The sequence below is a fragment of the Salmo salar genome, chromosome 22 (genome assembly GCF_965601325.2).
Source record: "Salmo salar chromosome 22, fSalSal1, whole genome shotgun sequence".
Taxonomy (NCBI): domain Eukaryota; kingdom Metazoa; phylum Chordata; class Actinopteri; order Salmoniformes; family Salmonidae; genus Salmo; species Salmo salar.
In genome coordinates this window covers 34,468,634-34,495,580 of record NC_138312.1, presented here as the reverse complement: position 1 = coordinate 34,495,580, position 26,947 = coordinate 34,468,634, and the positions used below count along the sequence as shown (strand labels likewise).

Here is a 26,947-nt window from a genome sequence, read left to right as displayed (position 1 = left end):
CAGACACTTGCACCATGTCACACATACCTGCACAAGCAAACACACACATCCTGGATACAAATGAGGCAACATACAAACACATGATCTAATGGTCCTCCCTGGTCTCTTCCCAGCCCACCAACTTCACCAACCCAGTGTACGCCACCCTGTACATGGGAGCCCACAACAGCCACAACTCCCTGGCCAGCACGGATGAGAAGGAGCTTCTGTCACGGGGGGATGAGGAGCCCCTGGTGGACCCACTAGCATAAACTGTCCATTAGCCTGGGGCGTAACATTCCAAACACACCACTCTTTTTGCCTTTGAAAGAAAAAAGGGAAAGAAAATCAACAGAAAAAGCGTGCACACTGTATAAATTGTACAAAAATGGACCTTTTTGTATGTGGTTGCAGTATTATATTTTGTTCTTTTACGATTCCTCTGGTCAAAAATGAACAGAAACATTTTTTAGAAGATATTTTTTAATTTAGTATTTTTGTCCCTTTACCTAAATAGCCACTACCTCTGTGCACAAGGAAATGGAAAAAAACTATTAGAAGAAGAAAAACATCATCATTGGAACAATTTATTTTGTTTTGTATGAATTGTATAAAGAAAAAAACATTGTTCTATTTAATTTTGTTTGTGCTAATTTTGAGCAGGGGAAGGCGAACTCAGTTCTGTAAGTCAGTACCAATGTTGTCTTGATGACAGTTTTGTCTGCAGGAGTGTGTAAGACAGGAATAATAGAGTACGATTTGTGTACAGCACGTGTAAAATGTCAATACCGGATGGCAACTTATTTCCGTATTATTTTCTCAGAAAACTATGTTCATGAAATTGTTTTCTTTCTTGCACAGACAAGGTTTTACGGTGTATATACCGTAAGATGTAACGCAGGTAAATATGTTTGTTTCTATCCTTAAGGTGTGTAGGGCTCATGTGATGTTAAAATAGCGTAATCAAAGTGTTGTTGAAGCGACTGAGGATGAGTGACTGACTGATTACTGGTGAGATGTGATGATTATGACGATGTTGAAGATTCCAGGCTTGGGAATGCTTCCATATAGTGGGTTGTGGGTGTGCCCAGTGCCCATGTCACGGCAGGTCAGAGCATACTAACGATGGGACGGACCAGAGCTACTGTGAGAAAATGTGTGACACCTTCGCTGAGAAGAACATTACCAATCTGCACCCCTTCAGTGGACTGTGGTGTCAGATTACAAGTGTCTTAGTTACAGCTGTGTGGATGGACAGAGAAAGGAGATGGGATAACGTTTGGTCTAATGTAAGGGCTTGACTGTCCACCTGGCCCTGTCAGACTTCAGTAAAGATGAATCCTTCTAACCTGAGAAAATTAGTTTTTTGCTTTAATGGTTTTGTAACAGCTCCCTCTGAAGGGCATCAATTTTTCTTTCTTTTTGACTGTCACGTAGCATTTCCCTCCACTGTTCTTCCTTTAGCCGTTTCTGATCATCTCTGTCTTCTGTACCCTGCTGCTAACGCTGCCGTTTTGGTTGCCTTGACGAGTCTTTAAGCTCAGCCACTGTCCCAAAATGCTGCTTCTGTCAGGTGATCAGCCATATTTTAATGCATGTGAGAAAAGGCAAACAAATATTCAAGTAACAAGAATAACAAATCCGTATTTTGCTTACCTGTCAGCAAGTGTTATTTTTTATTTATGCGGTTGCATGTTATTTAATTGAAAGGAGATACAAGTTCATACATGCGTTCTTGGATTTAAGTTGCTTTTGATTAGTCCTTGTTTTATGAGAAATTACACATAGCTTTTATAGTACAAAATGCATGGAGGCTCAAACTTTATTCTGGAAAGAGAATATATGTTTTTGGTAGAGTACTTTACAAGCTAAATAACAGATTGTTATGAATACAATTTTAAAAACAATCAACTGGATTTGTGTTCTTTTATGTCGTCATTACATTGTTGGTATCGCAGTTTGGTCACTTCTGTGGATGTGTTTTAATATCTAGCTGGACTAGAGTTTACAACAATTAATATGAGATCAGTCTTAAATGAACGTTTTATTTTCATTACACAAGAACACGTGTATTGGGCCTTAAGTGAGCAAGTGGATCTAATAATGAGATCACCTGGTAATTCTAATATGTTGAGGTTGATTTTAAATCTGAATGTTACCATTCTGTTTAAAAGCACTGACATGATAATCAAACAAGATTAATGTTACATATTTCTAATCATTCAAGATATATTGTCATAGCTCACACGTTAGCCTAGATCCAAGCATCTATAATAAAATAACTACCAGTATACCAATCAAAACTAAATCCCCCGAAAGTTGACATTTGTTTAGACAAATGGCTTCATAAAACAAAGAATCTTGACCAAAAAGGTCCCGGACACCAAAAGACTCTTGTATTGTCACAACCCAGAGAGGGAACAGTGATATGGCAAACAATCAACAAACATCTTGAATCCATAGTATAGCTTTCCCCTCTGTTTTAATTTTAAAGTATGCAGCTTTGAATCTCAACTGAACTAGTCTTCTGTTCTATTTCCAAAAATGTCTTCATTTGATGCCTCTGGCTTTCAGCTCATCCTTCACTCTGCTCAGGTAGCCAGGGTCAGGATAGCCGTAACTGTGGGAAACACAAAGCACACAAAACTTTGAATTAAACAAATTCTCCAATTATTTCTGAGCTTGCATCTGGTTCAAATCTCATGAGGGATCAATGTTGTTCCCCCAGGCAAGGTAGTAGTAGACACTTAACCTGAATTAAGTCAATGCAAAATATAGAAAAAACATTTCTACATGACATAAGAAAATGTTAACTGTGTTAGTCACTAGAGGCATACAGAAGTTTATTCATATCTATAGTCTTAGATGGTGTACTTTTGTGCCCCTCCTCCGATGTAGGTTTTGTGGTGAATGTCGTTCCAGGTCACTATGTTCTCTGTCCCAGTGGTTCTGGAGATCCCAACTGTGAAAATCAGCCTCTGATTAAATGCTTTCTTCAGCAGCTTTAGCACCTCATTCCCCTCAATGTTATTGGGTAGATAAGCGCTTCTTTTGGTCCCATAGAAATGCTTTCCAGGGTTGGGATGTTTCTTCTGAAAACAGACAATGTAAACAAAAACTAATAGCAATGGCAACAAATGGCTGTGTTAATATAAAACACTGTAGTGGAAATTGGGAGATAATAATGTATTGTCAACTTTTACATTTACAGTATAATGAAGAACCTGAGGCTTTTACCGTCTGTTTTCCATCTGGAATATCATAGTTGATAACTATCATGCCACATTGAGTGAATCCAGGTAGGTTGGTGGAAGAAATGGTGTGTGTCATTGTTCCATCGGGCTGGTCTCCCTCCACCTTCCCGTACACATCCTTACACACAGGACAGCAGGGGCCCAAGGTTTCCACTGACAGCCTCAGACACTCTTTACAAAACTCATGGGTGCACGACAACTTCTCCTTGTTGATAAATATATCCATGCATATGGGGCATGTCGCTTCTCCAGTTGCTCCCACCTCAGCTGCTCCAGTGTTGAAGTCTTCAGGATACACAATCCTCTGCTTGTCTTCCTCTTTAAACACAGGCCCACCCAGCTTCTCTTCGAGCTCTTTGACAGCAGGGCCTAAATGCTCCGGTAGGCCGATCAGCCTCCAGGGACCGTAGTTTTCTCCTGCCCCAACACATTGGTGTCGAGAGCGGATCTTCTCCAGCATATCCCCCACGGTCCCTGCCTGGGTAGTGTCTAGCAGGTAGCAGCTCATTGTTGACGTGGCAACCTTCTGGTAGAGGTGCATGAAAGCTCTGATGGCGTGGCTTTCCAGAGAGGCAGTGTGTTGGGACTTGATAGGTCTGGTTGTCACTCTGACCTTCCCCTGAGAGGGATTATTCATGAAAACTACTCCAAATTTATTTTGGATTGCTGTTATTTTTTCAGGAAATATTTTTTTAATCAGCTCCCAGTGGGCTGGGTCCATGGACAGCCCACTTGACACCAGTAGGTCTTTGATCTCAAGTGGAATCTCTGTAGATCTCCTTCCAGATCCAAAGGCCTTATCTGTGGAGCTGTGATCCATTTCGAAGGTCTTCACTGTGGAGCTGTGGCCCACCCCGAAAGCCTTCCCGACTGCTACCATGCTCTGCTTCAGCCCAAACACATTGCAACTGTTGGCGGACACGTTCAGCACCAGCCTGGACTCCTCATTCTGGATGTTCTTCAGCGTATTCTGGAGGTCTTCTGGATTCATGTGTGGCAAATGTACGGAGATGCTGTCAAAATCACCTGCATGCTTCTGGAAGAGGTCAATTAACTCCTGGTAGGCTTCGGACATCAGAAAATCTCTGCCTGTTTTCTCTGAATCTTCTTTGACAGACACCTTCACATCTGCATTGATTTTCACTCCATTTCTTTTCTCTATGTCCTTCATCTCCTTCTGGTAGGCCTGGTTCATGTACCCAAAGAAGGTCAGTGGGACTGGAAAGCTCATTTCCTTTTGCCCAGGGGCTTCATGGGTGTTCATTCCCTTGTGAGTCATGCTTGGTGTCGCTGCTAAACCATTCCAATCACCTGCTGGCCCAGCCTCAGCTTCCTTGATGACCTTGTTCACCTCTCTGTGGAACTTCTCCACTTCATCAAAGTTCCCAGTAAAGGTCAGTGAGTGATAAGTGCGGTACTGACTGAACCTGGTCTGAAGGGCAACCTGTGCTTCATGTGTGATGCCACTGAGGTCAATGATAGTATTTACAGTTATTGGGAGTTTGACCTAGTGGGAAAATATAATATTAAAAAGATTTAGATATCTTACATCTATACTTTTTATATTATAGTTGATTTGAAAATGCAATCAAATAATCAAACATTTACAAAAGCAAAGCCAATTACATCCTGTGGAGTGTGTGACTTTGGAGGAGAGCCATCCATTGAGCTACGTTTACAGTCTGATTGGTTCCGGGGTGTAGACGGTGCAGTCTTGTGAAACTGCACTGTAGCGGTTGTCTTGGCCTGGTCTTTGAAGGTCATCTGTGTTTCCCTCTGATTCAGAAGTACTTTTAGATCTTCAAATAGGGCAGATTAATATATTAACATTAACATTAAGGATTTAAGATAAAAGAATAACTGTAACCAAATCAAACATGCTGACCTATCTAATAAAATATTAGTTCCCAGATAAAAGCATGCATTTGAGAACACATTAATAATGTACTGTTGATGTGAATATTTTCTTCTTAGCAGCACCACCATGGCTTGTTTATCCTCAACATTTAAAATGGGTACTAGGTATTTTTGACTTCATCATTCTCACCTGTTGAGGGAGTTATCTTGACCTCAGCCCATGACCCATTGTAATAAAGACCTTTCACGGTACAATCTGTAGTCTTATCACCAAAGTCTTTATTGAGCCATGACTGGAGAGTTTTCTCTAGTGTAGATTCCCATTTTGATGGAAGGTTTTCCCTAGGCCACTTCACAGTGATGTAGACTGTAGCCTCATCTGGAGATGCTGATGTCTGCTTTCTCTCTTCAACCTTAGCTTGATTCAGATCCTGAAAAAAATGTCTGAGCATAAATATGGTTGTTGGCGCAACAGCTTATTCAGTCCTAGAGGACCTGTAGTTTAGTAATTGAAATTCATACCGGATAATCTCATTTTGCTCCTCGAGTACAAATCAGAGCCCGATTTTTATTTATCTATTTTTATTTTTTCATTTTCAGGGCAATAACAGGAACACTGTCCGTGTCCAAATACCCATACTTGCGTTCTAAACAGTAGGCTGATTGAAATAGAACATTTTATCGTATGTGAAATGTAGAAAATCCTGTGATTTGTTGGATAGAATTACCACATGTTGAGTCCTTTGGGAGTTGATGGGAGAATGCTGATCTCTCTGTGATTGTCTGTCTTTATTAGAGCCAGTAGCTCCTCCAGCAGGATACACATTCATCTCATTTCCCTCAATCTCCTCCTTTGACCAATACAGATCTGTGACCTGAAAAAATAAGAGATTCAATATGATTTTGACCTAACAATCAATTTCAACTCCATTTGGACTATAAAGTCATAAAAGGTGAGCTGTAGAAGCATAGCTCTGATAGTTACTTCTGTCATCAGAGCTTTAGAAAAAACGATTATTCTTTAACATGTACTTTACATACTATATAACGTCTTACATGTCATTCAGATATTTAAAAATATATTGTCAACTTGTGGTCTTAACCTGGGGTGGTGTATCCAGTCCTCCTTCAGATTCATCATCTGTCAAATACAGGTCCTGAAAGAATAACGTTGATCTTATCCTAACTTTAATTGCGATTAGTTTTGGCAACTTCATGAAACAGCATGGGATAGTCTATGCAAGCAGGTATGATAACGATAAGATCACCTGCTTTCTCAGGCCTGAGTCAGACTAGTTGACATGATCATAATTACACTTTACTCATTACCTTTTGCTGATCATCAGTAAAAACAGTACTTTGGGTGTGACATGAATGTGGCTGTGTTACCATCACTGGCTCCCCACTTGTTCCTGAAGAATAGGTCTGAGAGAGGAGAGGGTTAATATCTTCAATCATTCCACATAAGAAAAACAATACCTACCCCATGGGGGCTCGGAGATGCCCATTGTGGATGGTGCAGTGCTCTACTGGCAGCCAAGGCTGGGTCAGACTGCAAGAGGAGAGCAAGATGTGTACGGGTTGTAGGTTTTCACATACAATGCAATTTTTGTTCCTGAAGAAATGTGGTTCTCATATAATCTAATTCGAACACAAGCAAACTACTGTTGTTTGGTTCGTCTAGTTCCACATATGTAATTTTTAAGTATGCCCTCTCATGAACAGCTTTATATTTACATTAATTTTTAAAGAAGGTGGAGGGCTCCGTATAGACATGATTGGTTGACGGTAGGTGGGAGCGGGAGGTCCTGCATAAACACGAACTCACTTCCTTGACCACTACCTTTACAACAACTCTGCTCTGAGCAGCACAAGAAGTATGAATGCCCTGACTTCTGTAGAGGCTGTATTGTGGTAAATGCTGTACGGCCACTGCAGACATCGGATTGACCATGCAGAGCCTTTAATAACAGCTCTTAGCCATGGTATACTGAACAAAAATATAAAAGCAAAATGTAAAGTTTTGGTCCCATGTTTCATGAGCTGAAAAAAACATGACATGTTCCATATGAACAAAAAGCTTATTTCTCTCAAATGTTTTGCACAAATTTGTTTACATATCTGTTAGTGACATTTTTCCTTTGCCAAGATACTCCATCCACCTGACAGGTCTGGCATATCAAGAAGCTTATTAAACAGCATGATCACAGGTGCACCTTGTGTTGGGGACAAAAGGCCAGTCTAAAATGTGCAGGTTTGTCACAACACAATCCCACAGATGTGGCAAGTTTTGAGGGAGCGTGCAATTGGTATGCTAACTGCGGGTATGCCCACCAGAGCTGTTGCCAGCGAATTTGTTAATTTCTCTACCATAAGCTGCCTCTGTCGCCAGACCAGGACCTCCATATCTGTCTTCTTCACCTGCGGGATCGTCTGAGACCAGACAGCTGATGAAACTGAGGAGTATTTCTGACTCTAATAAAGCCCTTTTGTGGGGCTCCGAAGTGGATAGGCCTATGGCTGCGCCCCTGCCCAGACATTTGAAATCCATAGATTAGGGCCTAATTAATTTCAATTGACTGATTTCCTTATATGAACTGCAACTCAGTAAAATTGTTGTATGCTGTGTTTATATTTTTGTTTAGTATATAATGGCAATACACCACACCCCCTCAGGCCTTATTGCTTAAGTATATCCCTGGCTATCCCAGCTGTATCGTTTGATACAGTACTTATGGTATAAACCTGCCCTTGGGAATTGCCATGATTGGTGCTCTCAGGCAGAGTCACTGCTCCCAGTATCAGGAGAATTTACTGTCTCGAATGTTGCAAATGTCTTGAAAGAGATGCAAAGAGGTTAACAGACAATTATCTGTGAAGAAAGTAAGAGGTAGTTAGTTCCCTTTGTCCTTTAAGATTAAAAGGTGGAAGGTAGCCTAGTGGTTGAGAGCATTGGGACAGTAACAGATGGCTTGAATCCATGAGCCGACTAGATGAAAAATCTGTCGATGTGCTTTTGAGCAAGGCACTTAACCCTAAATTGCTCTGGATAAGAGTGTCTACTAAAATGATACATTTAATTAAAAACTCTGTTAGAATTGGAGAACTAGTCAAACAACTTATCTATTACTGCTGTTCAATATCCAAAATAATATTCCCATTATATCAAACAAGCTGCTGTTTGACTAAAAATAAGTTAATGTATGAATATTGTAGTGAATTCATATTCCAGGAACCCGGGTCCAGTGACTGTCAACCCAACACAGTTACTCTCCAAGAGATCCAAACCTCTTGACCAGGTTGCTAGGTGTTGGGCTATACACTACCCCCCTTCCTTCGGGAGAGCGCCTCCGCACGTTTTACTTTACTAAGTCCCTCACGCGCCACCCAACCCCACATCTGACACCAATGTAATGAATTTGGAAGTAGCCCTGACCGGGACCCTAACCCAACACCTTACATACTGACCACACCGCACGCGTTGCATAATAAATGTACACATACATGTTATTCAATCATTGCACCCACATTGCTCGTGTGTGTCATTGAGCATCAGTGTAGCCAGGCGCTACAATAGAACTTGGTTTTACTTGTGAAGCTTGACATGCTGCAAGTCCCACCTCTCCCATCAGTTTTTAGGAGCATATACCTATGTGGGTGATTGATAGGTGAACTGAGGTCCACAGTCCAGTTGGTGGTGGTGGTGGTAATGCACCTTAAAGTTGGTTGCCAACCGCCATATAAAGTTCAAAGAAGTAGCCTGAAGGAGGAGATATTACTATAAACGAACTGTTACCATTTTATCTGTGGATTAATTGTCAGAGTAGAGGACCTTGTGCATTTCAGGTAAAATAACAACCCAATGTTTATATCCCAGGGAAAATTTGCAAGCTAGCCGGCTAAATTGGCATAAATGTTTAATGCCTTTTGACCTGTCCCCAAATGAATATAGTTGGTTCAGAGTTCGTGTCTAGTAGGCGGACAAAATCAACATGGACGAGAGATGTGGTCAGCATGTTAATGGTTAGGCCAAGAGATCTGAACCTCCTAACGAGGTTCGCTGGGTGTTGCTTTTGGTCGCTGCAATATTAAAAAGGTACTCATGCATTTGTCCTCAAACCAGCCTACTCACATTATCACCCACTTCCACCATGTCGACGTCATTTTCTGCCATGTAGATTTCAGTCTTCTTGCTTCACCCAGTCAAACTCCGTGTGTCCTACACAGGAAATATACCTTATTCGTTGGATGAATATCATCAATACGAAAATCTTGGCCGTTTTGGGCCAACTGCGCGACGCCACAGAAAATAGTATCACTTTCGTTTCCCAAGTTGCAACACAGCCCAAGGTTGACGATAGCCTATGTCGATTTAGTAGCCTACAAAACTCGAGGCTACTAAATCCGAATGAATAGGCCTAGTTAGAATATAACGCGTGTAGTTTTAGATTAAAACATAATACACATCGAGAATAATACATTGTTCTTTTAGATTATTCAATTGATTAAAAAATAAAACATTATGAACTTGTAATTTTCTATGCATATTTCCTATTTCAATATTACGGCTATACAATAGTTTATTAAATAGTTTTCGGTGCCAGGTGTGCCCGAAGTTTTGCTAAAATATTGTCTAGGTTACATACCAGGCGTGTACAGCTGTCTCTGTCTCAGTTTTTAATGTCATCTAATTTATAGACGTGGATGTTATGGGTGTAAGATGGCACAGTGATGCCATCTGTTGGTAAATGTTAATTACTGCAGCGCCAGTGTTTTTACCGGTGTACTTGAAATACCCGGATGTATTGCAATAGACTGGTTACTCCCATCAATGCCTCCGTCTCATCATTTAACATTCAAACAGTGGAAGCGAAAACGAAAGTAACGATGATTCAAGAATGCAACACTATAGCTGGCTAGAGGCACTTTCTGTCAAAAGAGGGGGAGTATCACAGCTATTGTAGCCTATGGCCCACTGTAGGGTTTAATTTGCTAAAATTATTACTCACTGTACTGTATCCGGATGGATGGACCAAATTAACCACAATCCACATAGACGGTACATAAAAACCAGAAAATACTGTATGTAGGTCTAGCCTTTATTCTCACAATCCAACTCCCAAACAAAATTCAATTATCGTTTTTTAAAGGTAAATATATTGAGTAAACCATTAATGACTCTTTCAATTAATCTGTTGTAGGCGGACTAGTCCAAATAGTCTACCCCTGCCAAAGAGAGATTGCATCTAATCGGGTCCGTGTACTTTCTGGCCAATATTTCCTATTAGATGACAAGATTTTAAAAAACGAGCAAAGGGTCGTTGCTCATTTATTTGATTGAATCTGAAATCAAACAACAAACGTTTATTTTTTCATTGTCTGAAGGTCATATTAAATAACGAGAAACGAAATAATGATTTCATTATTCAAATGTGTTTTTAATTATCCGTTCTGGTTCAATTCGTGCACCATAAGTTTTGGCCAATTAATAGTCGTGGCTTCCTGACAACACAGAAATGATAATGTTTTTTTCTTAATGTTTTTGATCTTACATATGTCATCGAATAAACACATTTTTTTTCATTCTAATGATTTGATGATTGACGGTCACTGTAGTGGCCTAGGGTAGTGAGACAGACACTTCCACAACTTTTACAACCTTAAGCACTTTAACCTGTAGTCTATATAATTGTGGATAGGCTCAATAACATACAACTGATCAACACAAGCTTGAGTACCTACGAGCTTAGACAACATAACCACTCGATTTTACAGGAAAGCATGAATGTCATTCGATATTCCATTTATTGAGGCATTTAATCATGGGCAGGCAGCCACAGTCTGTTGAAAATCACGTCATAAGCTAGGATCTACACATGACCCATGGAGAACAGTTTCTAGTTTTTCCTATTTCAGGATCTGGACATTTCTGATGAGCCTAAACTACATCAATAATTATTTATGACATAAAAACTGAGCTCTGTCCGCGGACCTATGAGGGGTCCTTTGAAATGCTGGTTTATTCCCAGTGCTGAGCTGGTAGTGTAACTGACATGTAACGTTAGTTCATGTTTCAGCCCACTCGACTGATGTGAATGAATTAGCCAGCTAGTAGCAGCTGTTCAATCCTATACTTACTATGTGGGCTAAGTTAGGATATTATACTGAATTGAATCAACCAGACTCGGGGGTAAAATTCAACATGTTTTTACTCCATGACTGTCCGTGTAAAAAGCCACATATTCCTTTTACTGATGTGGTGACGTCATATATCAGTACATCACATCAATACACGACATCCCCCTTTACTTGGATATGAACTTCAATGTCAACCTGACATACACAACCACACTCATTATTTACCTGTATAGCAACCTTTGTTACCAATAAACAACTGAAATCTGTTTAATGTGTTGTTATTTCTGTTCTCCTCATTTTTTTTAATGTAACCTTTATAATAACTAGCCAAGTTAGTTAAGAACACATTCTTATTTACAATGACGGCCTACCCCGGCAAAACCCTAAACCGGACAACGCTGGGCTAATTGTGCGCCGCCCTATGGGATCTACAAACTACAAATACCTAGGTGTCTGGTTAGACTGTAAACTCTCCTTCCAGACTCACATTAAACATCTCCAATCCAAAATAAAATCTAGAATCGGCTTCCTATTTCGCAACCAAGCCTCCTTCACTCATGCTGCCAAACATACCCTCGTAAAACTGACTATCCTACCGATCCTTGACTTCACCGATGTAATTTACAAAATAGCCTCCAACACTCTACTCAGCATATTGGATGTAGTCTATCACAGTGCCATCTGTTTTGTCACTAAAGCCCCATATACTACCCACCACTGCGACCTGTATGCTCTTGTTGGTTGGCCCTCGCTACATATCCGTCGCCAAACCCACTGGCTCCAGGTCATCTATAAGTCTTTGCTAGGTAAAGTCCCACCTTATCTCAGCTCACTGGTCACCATAGCAACACCCACCTGCTCCAGCAGGTATATTTCACTGGTCATCCCCAAAGCCAACACCAACTTTGGCCGCCTTTCCTTCCAGTTCTCTGCTGCCAATGACTGGAACGAATTGCAAAAATCACTGAAGCTGGAGTCTTATATCTCCCTCACTAACTATAAGCATCAGCTGTCAGAGCAGCTTACCGATCACTGCACCTGTACATATCCCATCTGTAAATAGCCCAGCCAACTACCTTATCCCCATGTTATTTTTTTGTTGCTCTTTTGCACCACAGTATCTCTATTTGCACATCATCATCTGCACATCTATCACTCCAGTGTTAATGCTAAATTGTAATTATTTCGCCACTATGGCCTATTTATTGCCTTACCTCCCTAATCTTACTACATTTGCACACTGTATAGATTTTTCTATTGTGTTATTGACTGTATCTTTGATTATCCCATGTGTAACTCTGTGTTGTTGTTTGTGTCACACTGCTTTGCTTTATCTTGGCCAGGTTGCAGTTGTAAATGAGAACTTGTTCTCAACTAGCTTACCTGGTTAAATAAAGGTGAAATAAATAGAATAAAAAAGCTAAACCAGTCTGTAGTGACACCTCTAGCACTGAGATGCAGTGTCTTAGACTGCTGTGCTACTCAGGAGCTTACTTCTAAGCAAAACAAAACAGTATTGTTCTTTATTTCTTACTGTAGCAAAACATTCTGCACCTTTTTCACAACATAATTCAAACATTCAGAGTCTTTGCATTTGTCCTCCTTTTTCAGTTTATACTGGTTTTCTTTACCCCTTGCAGTGTTAACTTCTGTGGCAGTTTAATTTATCTATGAAGCCTGACTGGCTTGGGTGTCTGTGGTCTTTGTGGTGATCCCTAACATATAGTCTCTGGTTTGGATTCAATGTAATATCTCAGAGTAGGACTCTGTTCCACAGTCTCTTTCAGTTGTGTGGTGTACTTTAGTTGTGGATCTGGTTCCTCAATTGTGTACCTCTTCACAAATGTTTTATTCCTTGAATACCTAGCTCAGGTTGGAGATTGAACAACCACATTGTTTCCCTCTTTATTGATCAGTGTGTGGTGTCTTGTTGAAGGTTGTTGTGAACTTGTCTGTTTTGTCCTGTTTTAGGAGAACCTAATCTTCAAGTCCACGTCAGAGTGTTTTGCTCTGCAACGGTTGTCTGCATAGATCTTGGCTTTCCCTTTCTGCTCAGCATCATAGTCCCGCGTCTCCAGGTCACTGTGGTGTAGCTATATCCGGAAGATTCCCCCTCATTTTCCTTTTGAAAAGGAGTTCAGCTGGGCTCTTGCTCTTGGTAGAGTGATCAATGGACCTGTAGACTGTCACGTACTTGCCTAGCTCCTGCTTCCAGTCCAGCCCCTCAGCTAGTGCAATGCGAATCTGTTTCATGAGGGAGGCATTTTTCCGCTTCACCATTTGCCTGTGCCCATTGTGGCATAATTATTCCATGCTGTATCCCATTTTCCTGGCAGAAGTTCTGGAACTGGGATGACATGTACTGTGGGCCACAATCCGATCAGATTATTAATGGTAGACCATGACGACTGAAAATAGTCTCCAGACTATCAATCACCTTTTCTGCAGTAGTATATTGCATGAGATCATATTCATATTATCTGCTGTAATAGTCTGCAACTACTAGTATTGAGTGTCCAGTTGGCAGTGGAACCAATAGGTCAGTGGCGACGTCCTGCCACGGCCCATCAGGTAGCGCTGTGGGTCTCCGCGGTTCTGGCACATCTGGTCGTACTACAGTCTGACAACCATGGCATGACTTGACGTGTCTCTCTGCAGCCTTGTCCATGCCCAGCCACCATACTTTACTCCTGAGATGTCGTTTTGTGCCTACAATGCCCAAATGTCCCTCGTGAGCTAAGGCTAGAGACCTTGCATGAAGTGCATGTGGCAAAACAATGCGTGTTCCCCTTAGGACTAATTGTCCAATTACACACATTTAATTTGCTATAGGTGCATATGCCTGGCATGTCTCATAACACCCACTCTGAATAGCATTCCTCACCTCTCTTAGCTCTTCATCTGTAGCTGATGTTTCCTCCACTCCCCTTGTGGTCATTGCATTTGGAGTTGCGTTCACAGCCACAAATCTCACATACTCCTCTGCTCCATGTGTGTGACAGTCTTTCACTGCAGTCTTTCCAGTTAGACGAGACAGAGGGTCAGCAATGTTGTTTTTCCCTGGTATGTGGACAACACAAAAGTCATACGGTTGTAGTCTCCGCACCCACCGTTCGATGCGAACTCATGGCTTTGAGCGAGGACTGTAAATAGCCTCCAACGCCTTATGATCAGTCACAAGATCAAATTCCCTGCCGTATACATACGGGTGAAGCCTTTCACAAGCCCAAACCAAATCAAGGGCCTCACGCTCAGTTTGTGAATATCTGCGGTCACACTCTGACAGACTCCTGCTCACATAAGACTGGAACCACTTCTCTGTGTTGTTCTTCCACGAGCAAAGCTCCTAGGCCCACTGGTCCTGTGTCTGATTTGACTTTTGTGGGAGCGTCTTTGTCAAAGTACACGAGTATCGCGGCTTCGGCAAGTTTCTCTTTTAATGTCTGAAATGCCTTCTTCTTTTCAGGTCCAAAGTGGAATGTTGTGTCCTTCTTGGTCAACTTCTGCAGAGGCTCTGAGAGTGTAGAGAACTGGGGAATCTGCTTTGTGTTTAGCTTATCCACCCCTTCAAACAACTTGGGGTATTTCTGTTTTATCTGCGTTTTTATATCTGTCACTGCTGCTATGTCAACACCCACTTTTAGCACACCCAATTTGATGGCAGTCTCTTTACCTAGTTACGGTTATCCACGTCCACATATTACAGTGAACTCAGCCTAACTTTATTTGGCATGTGAAAACCCCTTTTACTGGTAATGTCTTGCTTGATGAGTATGCATATAGGTTTTTGATTTCCTTGGCTTTCAACATTTCACACGTGCTCTCATCTACTACAGTATGTTACTCGTGGCCCCAGAGTCAATTAACATTAATAAATTGACCCCTCTTACTGAGAACGTGATCCTGTCTGAGTTACAGTTCTCTTTTACCAAATGCATAGTCTCGGTTTTGTTCATCTGATTCAACATATTTCAGTCTGTTTCGAGTAACCTTTGGTCTTGCACATTTTAGCAAAATGGTCCTTCCCGTTACATTTCTTGCAGGTCTGCCCATGTGCTGGACAAGCAGGGTCCTTTGCAAAATGATCTGCATGTCCACAACGACAGCACATCTTCTCTGATTTGTCTTTCCTTCTCTTTTCTTACTCTGCCTCTTTTTTGTGATAATTCCCCTCCTGTTTGAAAACACAATGCATGGTCTCATCTTTTGCATCTGTACTCGCATGCATGGTGGACATTTGCACTTCAATTTTAACATAGTTCGAGTGTCCGCGCTAATGTTAGCCCAGGGCCCATCTGTCCCAGCATGATGTAGAAGCAAAGCACCCCTCCGTTGTTTTGTAACCACATCAACGCCACCGGATAGTATTAATACTTTACCATCCACGAACAGCTCAAACGCCATCAACCAGACTGCGGTAAACTTCAACATGTCTTTACTCCATCACTGTCCGTGTAACAAGCCCCGTGGTCCTTTACTGACGTGGTGACGTAATATATCAGTACGTCAAATCAATACACGGCAGTAGCTACCACAGCCAGTTCAGCTCTAGCATCTAAAGTTAGCTATTATTATAGCACTATATCAAATTTTATTAGTCACTTGCGCCGAATACAACAGGTGTAGACCTTTCAGTGAAATGCTAACTTACGAGCCCCGAACCAACAATGCAGTTTTAAAAAATATGGATAAGAATAAGAAACAAAAATAACAAGTAATTAAAGAGCAGCAGTAAATTAACAATAGCGAGACTATATACAGGGGGGTACCGGTACAGAGTCAATGTGCGGGGGCACGGGTTAGTTGAGGTAATACAGTTGAAGTTGGAAGTTTACATACACTTAGGTTGGAGTCATTAAAACTCATTTTTCAACCACTCCACAAATTTCTTGTTAACGAACTATTGTTTTGGCAAGTCGCTTAGGACATCTACTTTGTGCATGACACAAGTAATTTTTCCAACAATTGTTTACAGACAGATTATTTCACTTATAATTCACTGCATCACAATTCCAGTGGGTCAGAAGTTTACATACACTAAGTTGACTGTGCCATTAAACAGCTTGGAAAATTCCAGAAAATTATGTCATGGATTTAGACGCTTATGATCGGCTAATTGACATAATTTGAGTCAATTGGAGGTGTACCTGTGGATGTATTTCACTGTCTACCTTCAAACTCCGTGCCTCTTTGTTTGACATCATGGAAAAAATCAAAAGAAATCAGCCAAGACCTCAGAAAAAAAATTGTAGACCTCCACAAGTCTGGTTCATCCTTGGGAGCAATTTCCAAACTGAAGGTACCACGTTCATCTGTACAAAACAATATTAAGCAAGTATAAACATCATGGGACCACGCAGCCGTCATACCCCTCAGGAGGAGACATATTCCGTCTCCAAAAGATGAACGTGCTTTGCTGCGAAAAGTGGAAATCAATCCCAGCAAAGGGCCTTGTGAAGATGCTGGAGGACACCGGTACAAAAGTATCTATATCCACAGTAAAACGAGTCCTATATCGATATAACCTGAAAGGCCGCTCAGCAAGGAAGAAGCCACTGCTCCAAAACCACCATAAAAAAAGGCAGACTTTGGTTTGCAACTGCACATGGGGACAAAGATCGTACTTTTTGAAGAAAGGTCCTCTGGTCTGAAGAAACAAAAATAGAACTGTTTGGCCATAATGACCATCGTTATGTTTGGAGGAAAAAGGGGGAGGCTTGTAAGCCGAAGAACACCATCCCAACCGTGAAGCGCAGGGGTGGAAGCATCATGTTGTGGGGGTGCTTTGCTGCAGGAGGGACTGGTGCACTTCACAAAATAGATGGCATCATGAGGTAGGAAAATTATGTGGATATATTGAAGCAACATCTCAACACATCAGTCAGGAAGTTAAAGCTTGGTCGCAAATGGGTCTTCCAAATGGACAATGACCCCAAGCATACTTCCAAGGTTGTGGCAAAATGGCTTAAGGACAACAAAGTCAAGGTATTGGAGTGGCCATCACAAAGCCCTGACCTCAACCCTATAGAAGATTTGTGGGCAGAACTGAGAAAGCGTGTGTGGGCAAGGATTCTACAAACCTGACTCAGTTACACAAGCTCTGTCAGGAGGAATGGGCCAAAATTCACCCAACTTATTGTGGGAAGCTTGTGGAAGGCAACCCAAAATGTTTGACCCAAATTAAACAATTTAACCTGTTGGGGGTAGGGGGCAGTATTTACACGGCCGGATAAAAAAACGTACCCGATTTAATCTGGTTATTACTACTGCCCAGAAACTAGAATATGAATATAATTATTGGCTTTGGATAGAAAACACCCTAAAGTTTCTAAAACTGTTTGAATGGTGTCTGTGAGTATAACAGAACTCATATGGCAGGCAAAAACCTGAGAAGATTCCTTACAGGAAGTGCCCTCTCTGACCATTCCTTGAGAATCTTGTCTCTGTTTATTGAAGACTGAGGATCTTTGCTGTAACGTGACACTTCCTACGGCTCCCATAGGCTCTCAGAGCCCGGGAAAAAGCTGAATGATATCGAGGCAGCCCCAGGCTGAAACACATTTGCGCTTTTGGCAAGTGGCCGATCAGAGGACAATGGGCTTAGGCGCGTGCACGAGTCGACCCCATGCTTTATTTTCTTTCGTCTTTTTACCTAAACGCAGATTCCCGGTCGGAATGTTATCGCTTTTTTACGAGAAAAATGGCATAAAAATTGATTTTAAACAGCGGTTGACATGCTTCGAAGTACGGTAATGGAATATTTAGAAATTTTCTGTCACGAAGTGTGTCGTGCTCGTGACCCTTCTTTACCATTCGGATAGTGTCTGGAACGCACGAACAAAACGCCGCTATTTGGATATAACTATGGATTATTTTGAACCAAACCAACATTTGTTATTGAAGTAGAAGTCCTGGGAGTGCATTCTGACGAAGAACACCAAAAGGTAATAACATTTTTCTTATAGTAAATCGGACTTTGGTGAGTGCTAAACTTGCTGGGTGTCTAAATAGCTAGCCCTGTGATGCCGGGCTATCTACTGAGAATATTGCAAAATGTGCTTTCACCGAAAAGCTATTTTAAAATCGGACATATCGAGTGCATAGAGGAGTTCTGTATCTATAATTCTTAAAATAATTGTTGTGCTTTTTGTGAACGTTTATCGTGAGTAATTTAGTAAAATTTTTGTAAATTCACCGGAAGTTTGCGGGGGGTATGCTAGTTCTGAACGTCACATGCTAATGTAAAAAGCTGGTTTTTGATATAAATATGAACTTCATTGAACAAAACATGCATGTATTGTATAACATAATGTCCTAGGGTTGTCATCTGATGAAGATCATCAAAGGTTAGTGCTGCATTTAGCTGTCATCTGGGTTTATGTGACATTATATGCTAGCTTGAAAAATGGGTGTCTGATTATTTCTGGCTGGGTACTCTGCTGACATAATCTAATGTTTTGCTTTCGTTGTAAAGCCTTTTTGAAATCGGACAGTGTGGTTAGATTAACGAGAGTCTTGTCTTTAAAATGGTGTAAAATATATATGTTTGAGAAATTTAAGTAATAGCATTTCTAAGGTATTTGAATAACGCACCACAGGATTCCACTGGCTGTTACGTAGGTGGGACGATTTCGTCCCGCTGACCCTAGAGAGGTTAAAGGCAATGCTACCAAATACACTCAATTAGTATGTAAATTTCTGACCCACTGGGAATGTGATGAAAGAAATAAAATCAGAAATAAATAATTCTCTGTACTATTTATTCTGACATTTCACATTCTTAAAATAAAGTGGTGATTCTAACTGACCTAAGACAGGGAATTTCTACTAGGATTAAATGTCAGGAATTGTGAAAAACTGAGTTTAAATGTATTTGGCTAAAGTGTATGTAAACTTCCGACTTCAACTGTATGTACATGTAGGTAAAGTTATTAAAGTGACTAAGCATAGATGATAACAACAGAGAGTAGCAGCAGTGTAAAAGAGGTGGGGGGCAATGCAAATAGTCTGGGTAGCCATGTGATTTGGTGTTCAGGAGTCTTATGGTTTAGGGGTAGAAGCTGTTTAGAAGCCTCTTGGACCTAGATTTGGCGCACCGGTAACACTTGATGTGCGGTACCAGAGAGAACAGTCTATGACTAGGTTGGCTGGAGTCTTTGACCATTTTTAGGGCCTTCTTCTGACACCGCCTGGTATAGAGGTCCTGGATGGCAGGAAGCTTGACCCCAGTTATGTACTGGGCCGTTCGCACTACCCTCTGTAGTGCCTTGCGGTCGGAGGCTGAGCAGTTGCCATACCTGGTGGTGCAACCCGTCAGGACGCTCTCGATGGTGCAGCAGTAGAACCTTTTGAGGATCGGAGGACCCATGCCAAATCTTTTCAGTCTCCTGAGGGGGAATAGGTTTTGTCGTGCCCTCATCACGACTGTCTTGGTGTGCTTTGTTAGTTTGTTGGTGACGTGGACACCAAGGAACTTGAAGCTCTCAACCTGCTTCACTGCAGCCCTGTCGATGAGAATGGGGGCGTGCTCAGTCCTCCTTTTCCTGTAGTCCACAATCTTCTCCTTTGTCTTGATCACGTTGAGGGAGAGATTGTTGTCCTGGCACCACACGGCCAGGTCTCTGACCTCCTCCCTATAGGCTGTCTCGTCGTTCTCGGTGATCAGGCCTACCACTGTTGTGTCATCGGCAAAGTTAATGATAGTGTTGGAGTCATGCCTGGCCGTGCAGTCATGAGTGAACAGGGAATACAGGAGGGGACTGAGTACACACCCCTGAGGGGCCCCTGTGTCGAGGATCAGCATGGCGGATATGTTGTTACCTACCCTTACCACCTGGGGGCGGCCCGTTAGGAAGTCCAGGATCCAGTTGCTCCAGAGGGAGGTGTTTAGTCCCAGGGTCCTTAGCTTATTGATGAGCTTTGAGGGCACTATGGTGTTGAACGCTGAACTGTTGTCAAGGAATAGCATTCTCACATAGGTGTTCCTTTTGTCCAGGTGGGAAAGGGCAGTATGGAGTACAATAGAGATTGCATCATCTGTGGATCTGTTGGGGCGTTATGCAAATTGGAGTGGGTCTAGGGCTTCTGGGATAATGGTGTTGATCTGAGCCATGACCAGCCTTTCAAAGCACTTTATGGCTACAGATGTGAGTGCTACGGGTCGGTAGTCATTTAGGCAGGTTACCTTAGTATTCTTGGGAACAGGCACTATGGTGGTCTGCTTGAAACATGTTGGTATTACAGACTCGGACAGGGTTAGGTTGAAAATATCAGGGAAGACACTTGCCAGTTGGTCAGCTCATGCTGTCAGTACATGTCCTGGTAATCCATCTGGCCCTTTGGCCTTATGAATGTTGACCTGTTTAAAGGTTTTACTCACATCGGCTATGGAGAGCGTGATCACACAGTCGTCCAGAACAGCTGATGCTCTCATACATGTTTCAGTGTTACTTGCCTTGAATCGAGTATAGAAGTGAATTAGCTCGTCTGGTAGGCTCATGTCACTGGGCAGCTCGCGGCTGTGCTTCCCTTCGTAGTCTGTAATAGTTTGCAAGCCCTGCCACATCTGACGAGCGTCAGAGCCTGTATTGATGCTTTGCCTGTTTGTTGGTTCATCTGAGGGCGTAGCGGCTTGATTGAGTTCTAGTGTGATTGAGGCAAAAAGAATAGCTAATGCATTAGTCAACTTTTGGCTAATGGTACATCGACTGGCTAAATCTAGTCAAGTTAATTTACTTCTATTGAGACGGTACAAAACATTTCCATACATAGGCAATCTGCTGGGCCACCTCAATCTCCTTCACCCTTACAGGGCACTCCCGGAACTTGAGATCATGGTCCCCACCACAAATGCAAAACCGTTGACCTTCTACACCCCGTTCTTCAGTATACTCTGTCTACGCACACTTGAAACATGGCCAAATCCTTTAAAATGTTTACACTTCTGTGATTTGTGTATGAAAGCTCTTACAGCATATCTTAAATAACCTAGCTTTACATGCGTAGGTACAGTAGGTGCTCTCTATTGAGAAATGACGGACTATTCCTTTTCTCTCTTCACCTAGCGGGTCAGGCGCCAGGTACCAACCACAAATGGAATTCTCTTCAGGTATTCAACCTGAACATCCATCGTCACCCCTGAGATGATGAGAGCCTTTGATGGTCTCTCTCCTCTGAAGTTCAAAGCGCGATACTTCTTTTGTCTGGATTTAAATTATATATAATTTTTTTACCTTTATTTTACTTGGCAAGGCAGTTAACCTCTCTAGGGGAGGTGGGACGAAATCATCCCACACTATTCAACAGCCAGTGACAAATCAGAGCGCCAAATTTAAAACCACAAAATGTCATAATTCAAAGTTCTCAAACATAGGACTATTTTACACCATTTTATAGATACACTTCTCCTGAATCAAACCACGTTGTCCGATTTCCAAAAGGCTTTACATCGAAAGCAAAACATTAGATTATGTTAGGAGAGTACATAGACACAAAAAAAACACACAGCCATTTCCAAGCAACTAGCATGCATCACAAATACCCAAAACACAGCTAAATGCAGCACTAACCTTTGATGATCTTCATCAGATGACACTCCTAGGACATTATGTTATACAATACATGCATGTTTTGTTCAATCAAGTTCATGTTTATATCAAAAAACAGCTTTTTACATTAGCATGTGATGTTCAGAACTAGCATACCCACCGAAAACTTCCGGTGAATTTACTAAATGAACAATTATTTTAAGAATTATAGAGACAGAACTTCTTTATGCAATCGCTATGTCCGATTTTAAAATAGCTTTTCAGCGAAAGCACATTTTGCAATATTCTGAGTACATATCTCGGCCATCACTGCTAGCTAATTTGACACCCACCAAGTTTGGGACAACCTAAACTCAGAATTAGACGCTTCTACTTCACAATAACGGCTCAGCCGCGAAGTGGTAGGTCACAAAAGCTCACAGAATGGGACCACTGAGTGCTGTAGTGCGTAAGTTCCAAACTGCCACTGGAAGCAACATCAGCACAGGACCTGTTTATCGGGAGCTTCATGAAATGGGTTTCCATGGCCGAGCAGCTGCACACAAGCCGAAGATCACCATGTACAATTTCAAGTGTCGGCTGAACTGGTGTAAAGCTCGCCGCCATTGGACTCTGGAGCAGTGGAAACGCGTTCTCTGGAGTGATGAATTACGCTTCACCGTCTGACAGATTAATCTGAGTTTGGCGGATGCCTTAGGAGAACGCTACCTGCCCCAATGCATAGTGACAACTAAAGTTTGGTGGAGGAATAATGGTCTGGGGCTGTTTTTCATGGTTTGGGCTAGGCCCCGTAGTTCCAGTGAAGGTACATCTTATCGCTAGAGCATACAATGACATTCTAGACAATTTGTGGCAACAGTTTGGGGAAGGCCCTTTCCTGTTTCAGCATGACAATGCCCCCGCGCACAAAGCGAGGTCCACACAGAAATGGTTTGTTGAGATCGGTGTGGAAGAACTTGACTGGCCTGCAGAGAGCCCTGACCTCGACCCCATTGAACACCTTTGGGATGAATTGCAACGCCGACTGTGAGCCAGGCCTAATCGCCCAACATCAGTGCCCGAACTCACTAATGCTCTTGTGGCTGAATGGAAGCAAGTCCCCGCAGAAATGTTCCAATATCTAGTGAAAAGCCTTCCCAGAAGAGTGGAGGCTGTTATAGCAGCAAATGGGGGGACCAACTCCATATTAATGCCCATGATTTTGGAATGAGATGTTCGACAAGCAGGTGTCCACATACTTTTGGTCATGTAGTGTATGATCACATTTAATGAGAGAACAGCGTGTGTAGCCTGAGGCAAGGAACAGAGCACATGCTTTTTTTGCGTCTTTCTCAAATCATCAATAGCCTATAGTCGCACCATGCAGCTCAGATATGTTTGGATTTCAAAGACATTCTAAGGTTTGTATCATTCACAAGTAAAGTTGCCAAATAACTCTAAATCTAGCGTATAGGACCTGTTTCAAATGATCACTTTTACGCTCAACAAAGCCACTTCATATGCGCACTCGCTCCAGAATGGGAACAAATATTTAAAAGTTCAATTTATATTCTTCTTACTATAGAATATAAAATAATGGCACAGGACTGATTAGTATATCTTCTCTGTTAAATTAACAAACCTTCAGCAAATGGCATGGCGCATAGCCAGATAACATGCAGTAGGGCAACTCATATTCTGTTCTTCTGAAATACATGTTCTTCATATCATATTGTTTCTTTAGATCTGCCTAAAATAAATCATGGATTTATTGTGATGGTGTATATTAAATGTATATATTTTTTTACCTTTTACAATGCAGACGATCCAAAGACGTATCAGTGGCCTAGAGATGCTAAACATGTTTATATTAATTAACGGTCAATTACCGTGAGACCGGCAATCTTTTGCATGACAATAACTGGCTGACAAAATTTCATGACCTCCACCGCCCTACCCATGAAACCTCTTTATCTATCGCTCCACAAAAGCTCTGGCTTTTTATAGGTCTCAGAGCAAGTGAAGTTACTAACTGAACACTACTAGTGCACACCGCTAGCTAGCTGGCCATTTCATATCGACAACAGGTTCATAGACTGTTTCAGAATCAGATTGTCTCCCTTGGCTACTGCGAGTTACCGTCAACCTGCTCAGCATTCTCAATGTCTTGTTGTTCATGTGCCTCAAAAGTACAGTATGATGTCTTACTCTCTGTGATTTGTTTGTTTTTCCTAGGGATGGTTCATGCCTTAGCTGGTGGTGATAACACCCTTCCTTGAACCGTGGAACCCACCATGAGTGCTGAGGATGTCACAGTATCCAACGAAGGTGGCGCCCCTCCTCGGTCGGGCGGCGCTTGGCGGTCGTCGTCGCCGGCCTATTAGCTGCCACCGATCTATGTTTCTGTGTCTTTTGGTTTTGTCTGTCTATCCCGCACCTGTTTCGTGTCTGTCATTAGTGGGGGGTTATTTAGTGTGTATTTTCAGTTTGGGTTCTCGTGCGGGATTGTTTATTGTCCACTCAGGACAGTTGTGTGTGTGTGGCCTGTTTCGCTGGCCTGTGTAAGATTTTTTGCCGGGCTGCGCCCCGTGCGCTTTTCCTCGTGTTTTTATTTTGGGAATGTGTTTCCCTGGCGGACTTTATTAAACGCCCTGTGCCTTTCGGCTATTGTGTTTTGTTTACCGTGGCATTAAAACACTGTTGCTCCGGCCCTCTGTCTCCTGCGCCTGATTCCGCATCTCCACTGCTCCTAGAATTCCGTGACAGAGGACATATCAGTGGACTGACAGTCTAGAACGTGCAGAATCTGAAAAGTGTACATTTTTATGATGGACATAAAGACCATAGCAAATGCACACTTACACTTCCTGGTAGCTTCCACTGTGAATATTAAACAGACAGCCACTGGTCGAATGCCATGGTTATATGGAAGGAGACATCACATCCAATGTTCCCTCAAAAAAAAAATTGGGCACTGAGCAAATTTCAGGTCTGCTGAATTTCAGGTCTGCTGCAAACTGGAATGTTGTGAAAATTCAGTGCAACTTCCAGCATGCATTTACTGTGAACACTGAGGCTCTACCTGCTTTAAGTTGTTCTGGCCATAAAAAAAAATCAAGTCGCACCGCGTTATTTTTACCTTATGGACAAATTCATGTTGTTACTCCTATGAACAGAGAAAGTGAAATATTCCTTGATGATAAAAAAGATCCAAGCCACTAATAATAACAATGCCCATAGATACACTTTCCTACTCATTCATTACTGCTACAGGGATTGTTGTAGCACTGAGTGGAAATAAGAAGAAAGTGCATTTTATGGCTTATAAAAGTGTTGAATACAAATTGTTGACAGTGCTGAGTAAGAACTTAAACATGAACTCACTCATAAAAACAGCATCTCTTTGCTGTATTTGTTGACAGCTTTTCTTTAGTCATGGTTTTTCACAATATCTACTTTGATGTAGCTTTCTTTTATGCCTGCTACATTACTGCAGACATGGTTATCTGAGCCATCCGATTGGCCAGCAGTAAGCCTATAGTGCACTTCATTTGCTCTCTGGGGGCACCGGGAAGGCAAATTTTGGACCTTCAGACACATGCAATGGTCCAAAATGGCAACAGTTTGCCTACCCGGCGCACAGGGCAGCTGAATCGGGTGCACCTACTGCCAACAGCCTAAGACAAATAAAAATAGGAACACAAGGCTTTATCTTTGAAGTTTTTACAGAAATGTTTGGCAGTCGACTAGGAATGCCTTGCGATCGACTGGTTGATGACCACCGCTCTAGAAAGTTGAATGAAGTACAATCTCATGCTTCTCTCAGTGGGCAGATATTTCTGCGTGGCAGTCCCGGGGCGCTGCGCACCAGTCTCGGGGGCGGGACGCAGCTTAGAGGGAACATTGATCAAGTCCTGTGTCTTCAGCCCTCTGTTATACTTCCTGTTCACTCACTACTGTTTGGCTTTGCACGTCCCCAACTCCATCATCAAGTTTGCTGACGACACCACGTTTGTAGGCCTGATAACCAACAATGACGAGTCAGCCCATAGGGAGGAGGTGAAGTGAACTGGCATTGTGGTGTCAGGACAACAATCTCTCCGGGTTGTTGATTATTGAAAACAAAGGAGTTGATTATTGACTTCATGCCCCGATCCACATCAACAGGACTGCAGTAGAGTCAGCAGTTTTAAGTTCCTTTGTGTCCACATCACTGAGAACTTGACATGGAGCAACACACCACCACTCTTGTCAAGAGGGCGCAACAGCGTCTCTACTTCCTAATGCCTCGATCACATCTACAGCGCCATTGCGTTTTGATAGGGTAGGGCGTCATTGTAAATAACAATATGTTCTTAACTGACTTGCCTAGTTAAATTAAGGTTAAATAAAACAGTTTAAAATGGTGCTGACGTTGCTTCCAGAGGCAGGTTGGAACTCGGTTGTGAGTGTTGCAATTGAGGACAGACTATTTTTACGTGCTTCAGCACTTGGTGGTCCCATTCTGTGAGCTTGTGTGCCCTACTGTACCACTTTGCGGCTGAGCCATTGTTGCTCCTAGACGTTTCCACTTCACAATAACAGCACTTACAGTTGAGCGGGGCAGCTCTAGCTGGGCAGAAATTTGAAGAACTGACTTGTTGGAAAGGTTGCATCCTATGACGGTGCCACGTTGAAAGTCACTGAGCTCTTAAGTATGGGCCATTCTACTGCCAATGTTTCCTATGGAGATCGCATGGTTGTGTGTCTGATTTTATACACCTGTCAGCAACGGGTGTGGCTGACAGGGTGCCTACCTACTTTTGGCCATGTAGTGTACATTAATGTCCAATGGAACGCTGCGTTTGCAGTATTGCGTTGCAGTGCGTTCTGTGTGGTGCAAACCTTTTGGATTTATCAAATGTATGCATTAAATTGTATGCTAGACGGCTTGATAGAAATGGTAGCAGAAGGTGAATGTTGAACGTTTGTTGCACACATTCAGATAATACTGCGTACCATTTTGCGCAATGCCGCTGTAGGTGTGATCAAGGGGCTGAAGAAATTCGGCATGCCACCCTGAAGCCTGGTCTCAAAACTAGACGTAACATAGTAAATATAAATCCGGGACACTCAAATGAGTATGATATATTACTTTTGGTTACAGATATACACTCATCCACACACACACAAATATGTACAGTACCAGTCAAA

General features: G+C 42.1%; 2 protein-coding genes across 6 annotated transcripts in view; one reads left to right on the top strand and one right to left on the bottom strand.

The window, feature by feature from the left end:
* LOC106583141 (low-density lipoprotein receptor-related protein 1) overlaps window positions 1-1,886 on the top strand; it is a 217,786-nt gene extending 215,900 nt beyond the window's left edge. For all 3 annotated transcript variants that reach the window (XM_082967520.1, XM_082967521.1, XM_045705049.2), the window contains one exon: window positions 114-1,886. In XM_082967520.1, coding sequence (XP_082823646.1) covers window positions 114-251 — 138 coding nt within the window. In that variant the 3' untranslated portion in view covers window positions 252-1,886. The remainder of the gene's footprint in view (window positions 1-113) is intronic.
* On the bottom strand, window positions 1,624-9,829 carry dtx3l (deltex-3-like). 3 transcript variants are annotated; one of them, XM_014166988.3, is made up of 10 exons: window positions 9,737-9,829; window positions 9,223-9,309; window positions 6,574-6,642; window positions 6,194-6,247; window positions 5,819-5,965; window positions 5,281-5,521; window positions 4,860-5,032; window positions 3,217-4,740; window positions 2,854-3,071; window positions 1,624-2,599 (listed from the first exon to the last, which is right to left on the bottom strand). In XM_014166988.3, the coding sequence occupies exons 2-10, from the start codon at window positions 9,262-9,264 to the stop codon at window positions 2,530-2,532; spliced, it is 2,538 nt and encodes an 845-aa protein (XP_014022463.3). In that variant the 5' UTR covers window positions 9,265-9,309; window positions 9,737-9,829; the 3' UTR covers window positions 1,624-2,529.
* Window positions 9,830-26,947: the final 17,118 nt, after the last annotated feature.

Coding starts and splice junctions, on each gene's coding strand:
- dtx3l (XM_014166988.3), bottom strand. CDS start 9,264: ATGGCAGAAAATGACGTCGACATGGTGGAAGTGGGTGATAAT. Junction 3,072..3,216: donor TTCCAGATGGAAAACAGACG/GTAAAAGCCTCA, acceptor GTCTGTTTTCAG/AAGAAACATCCCAACCCTGG. Junction 2,600..2,853: donor ATCGGAGGAGGGGCACAAAA/GTACACCATCTA, acceptor TGTTTCCCACAG/TTACGGCTATCCTGACCCTG.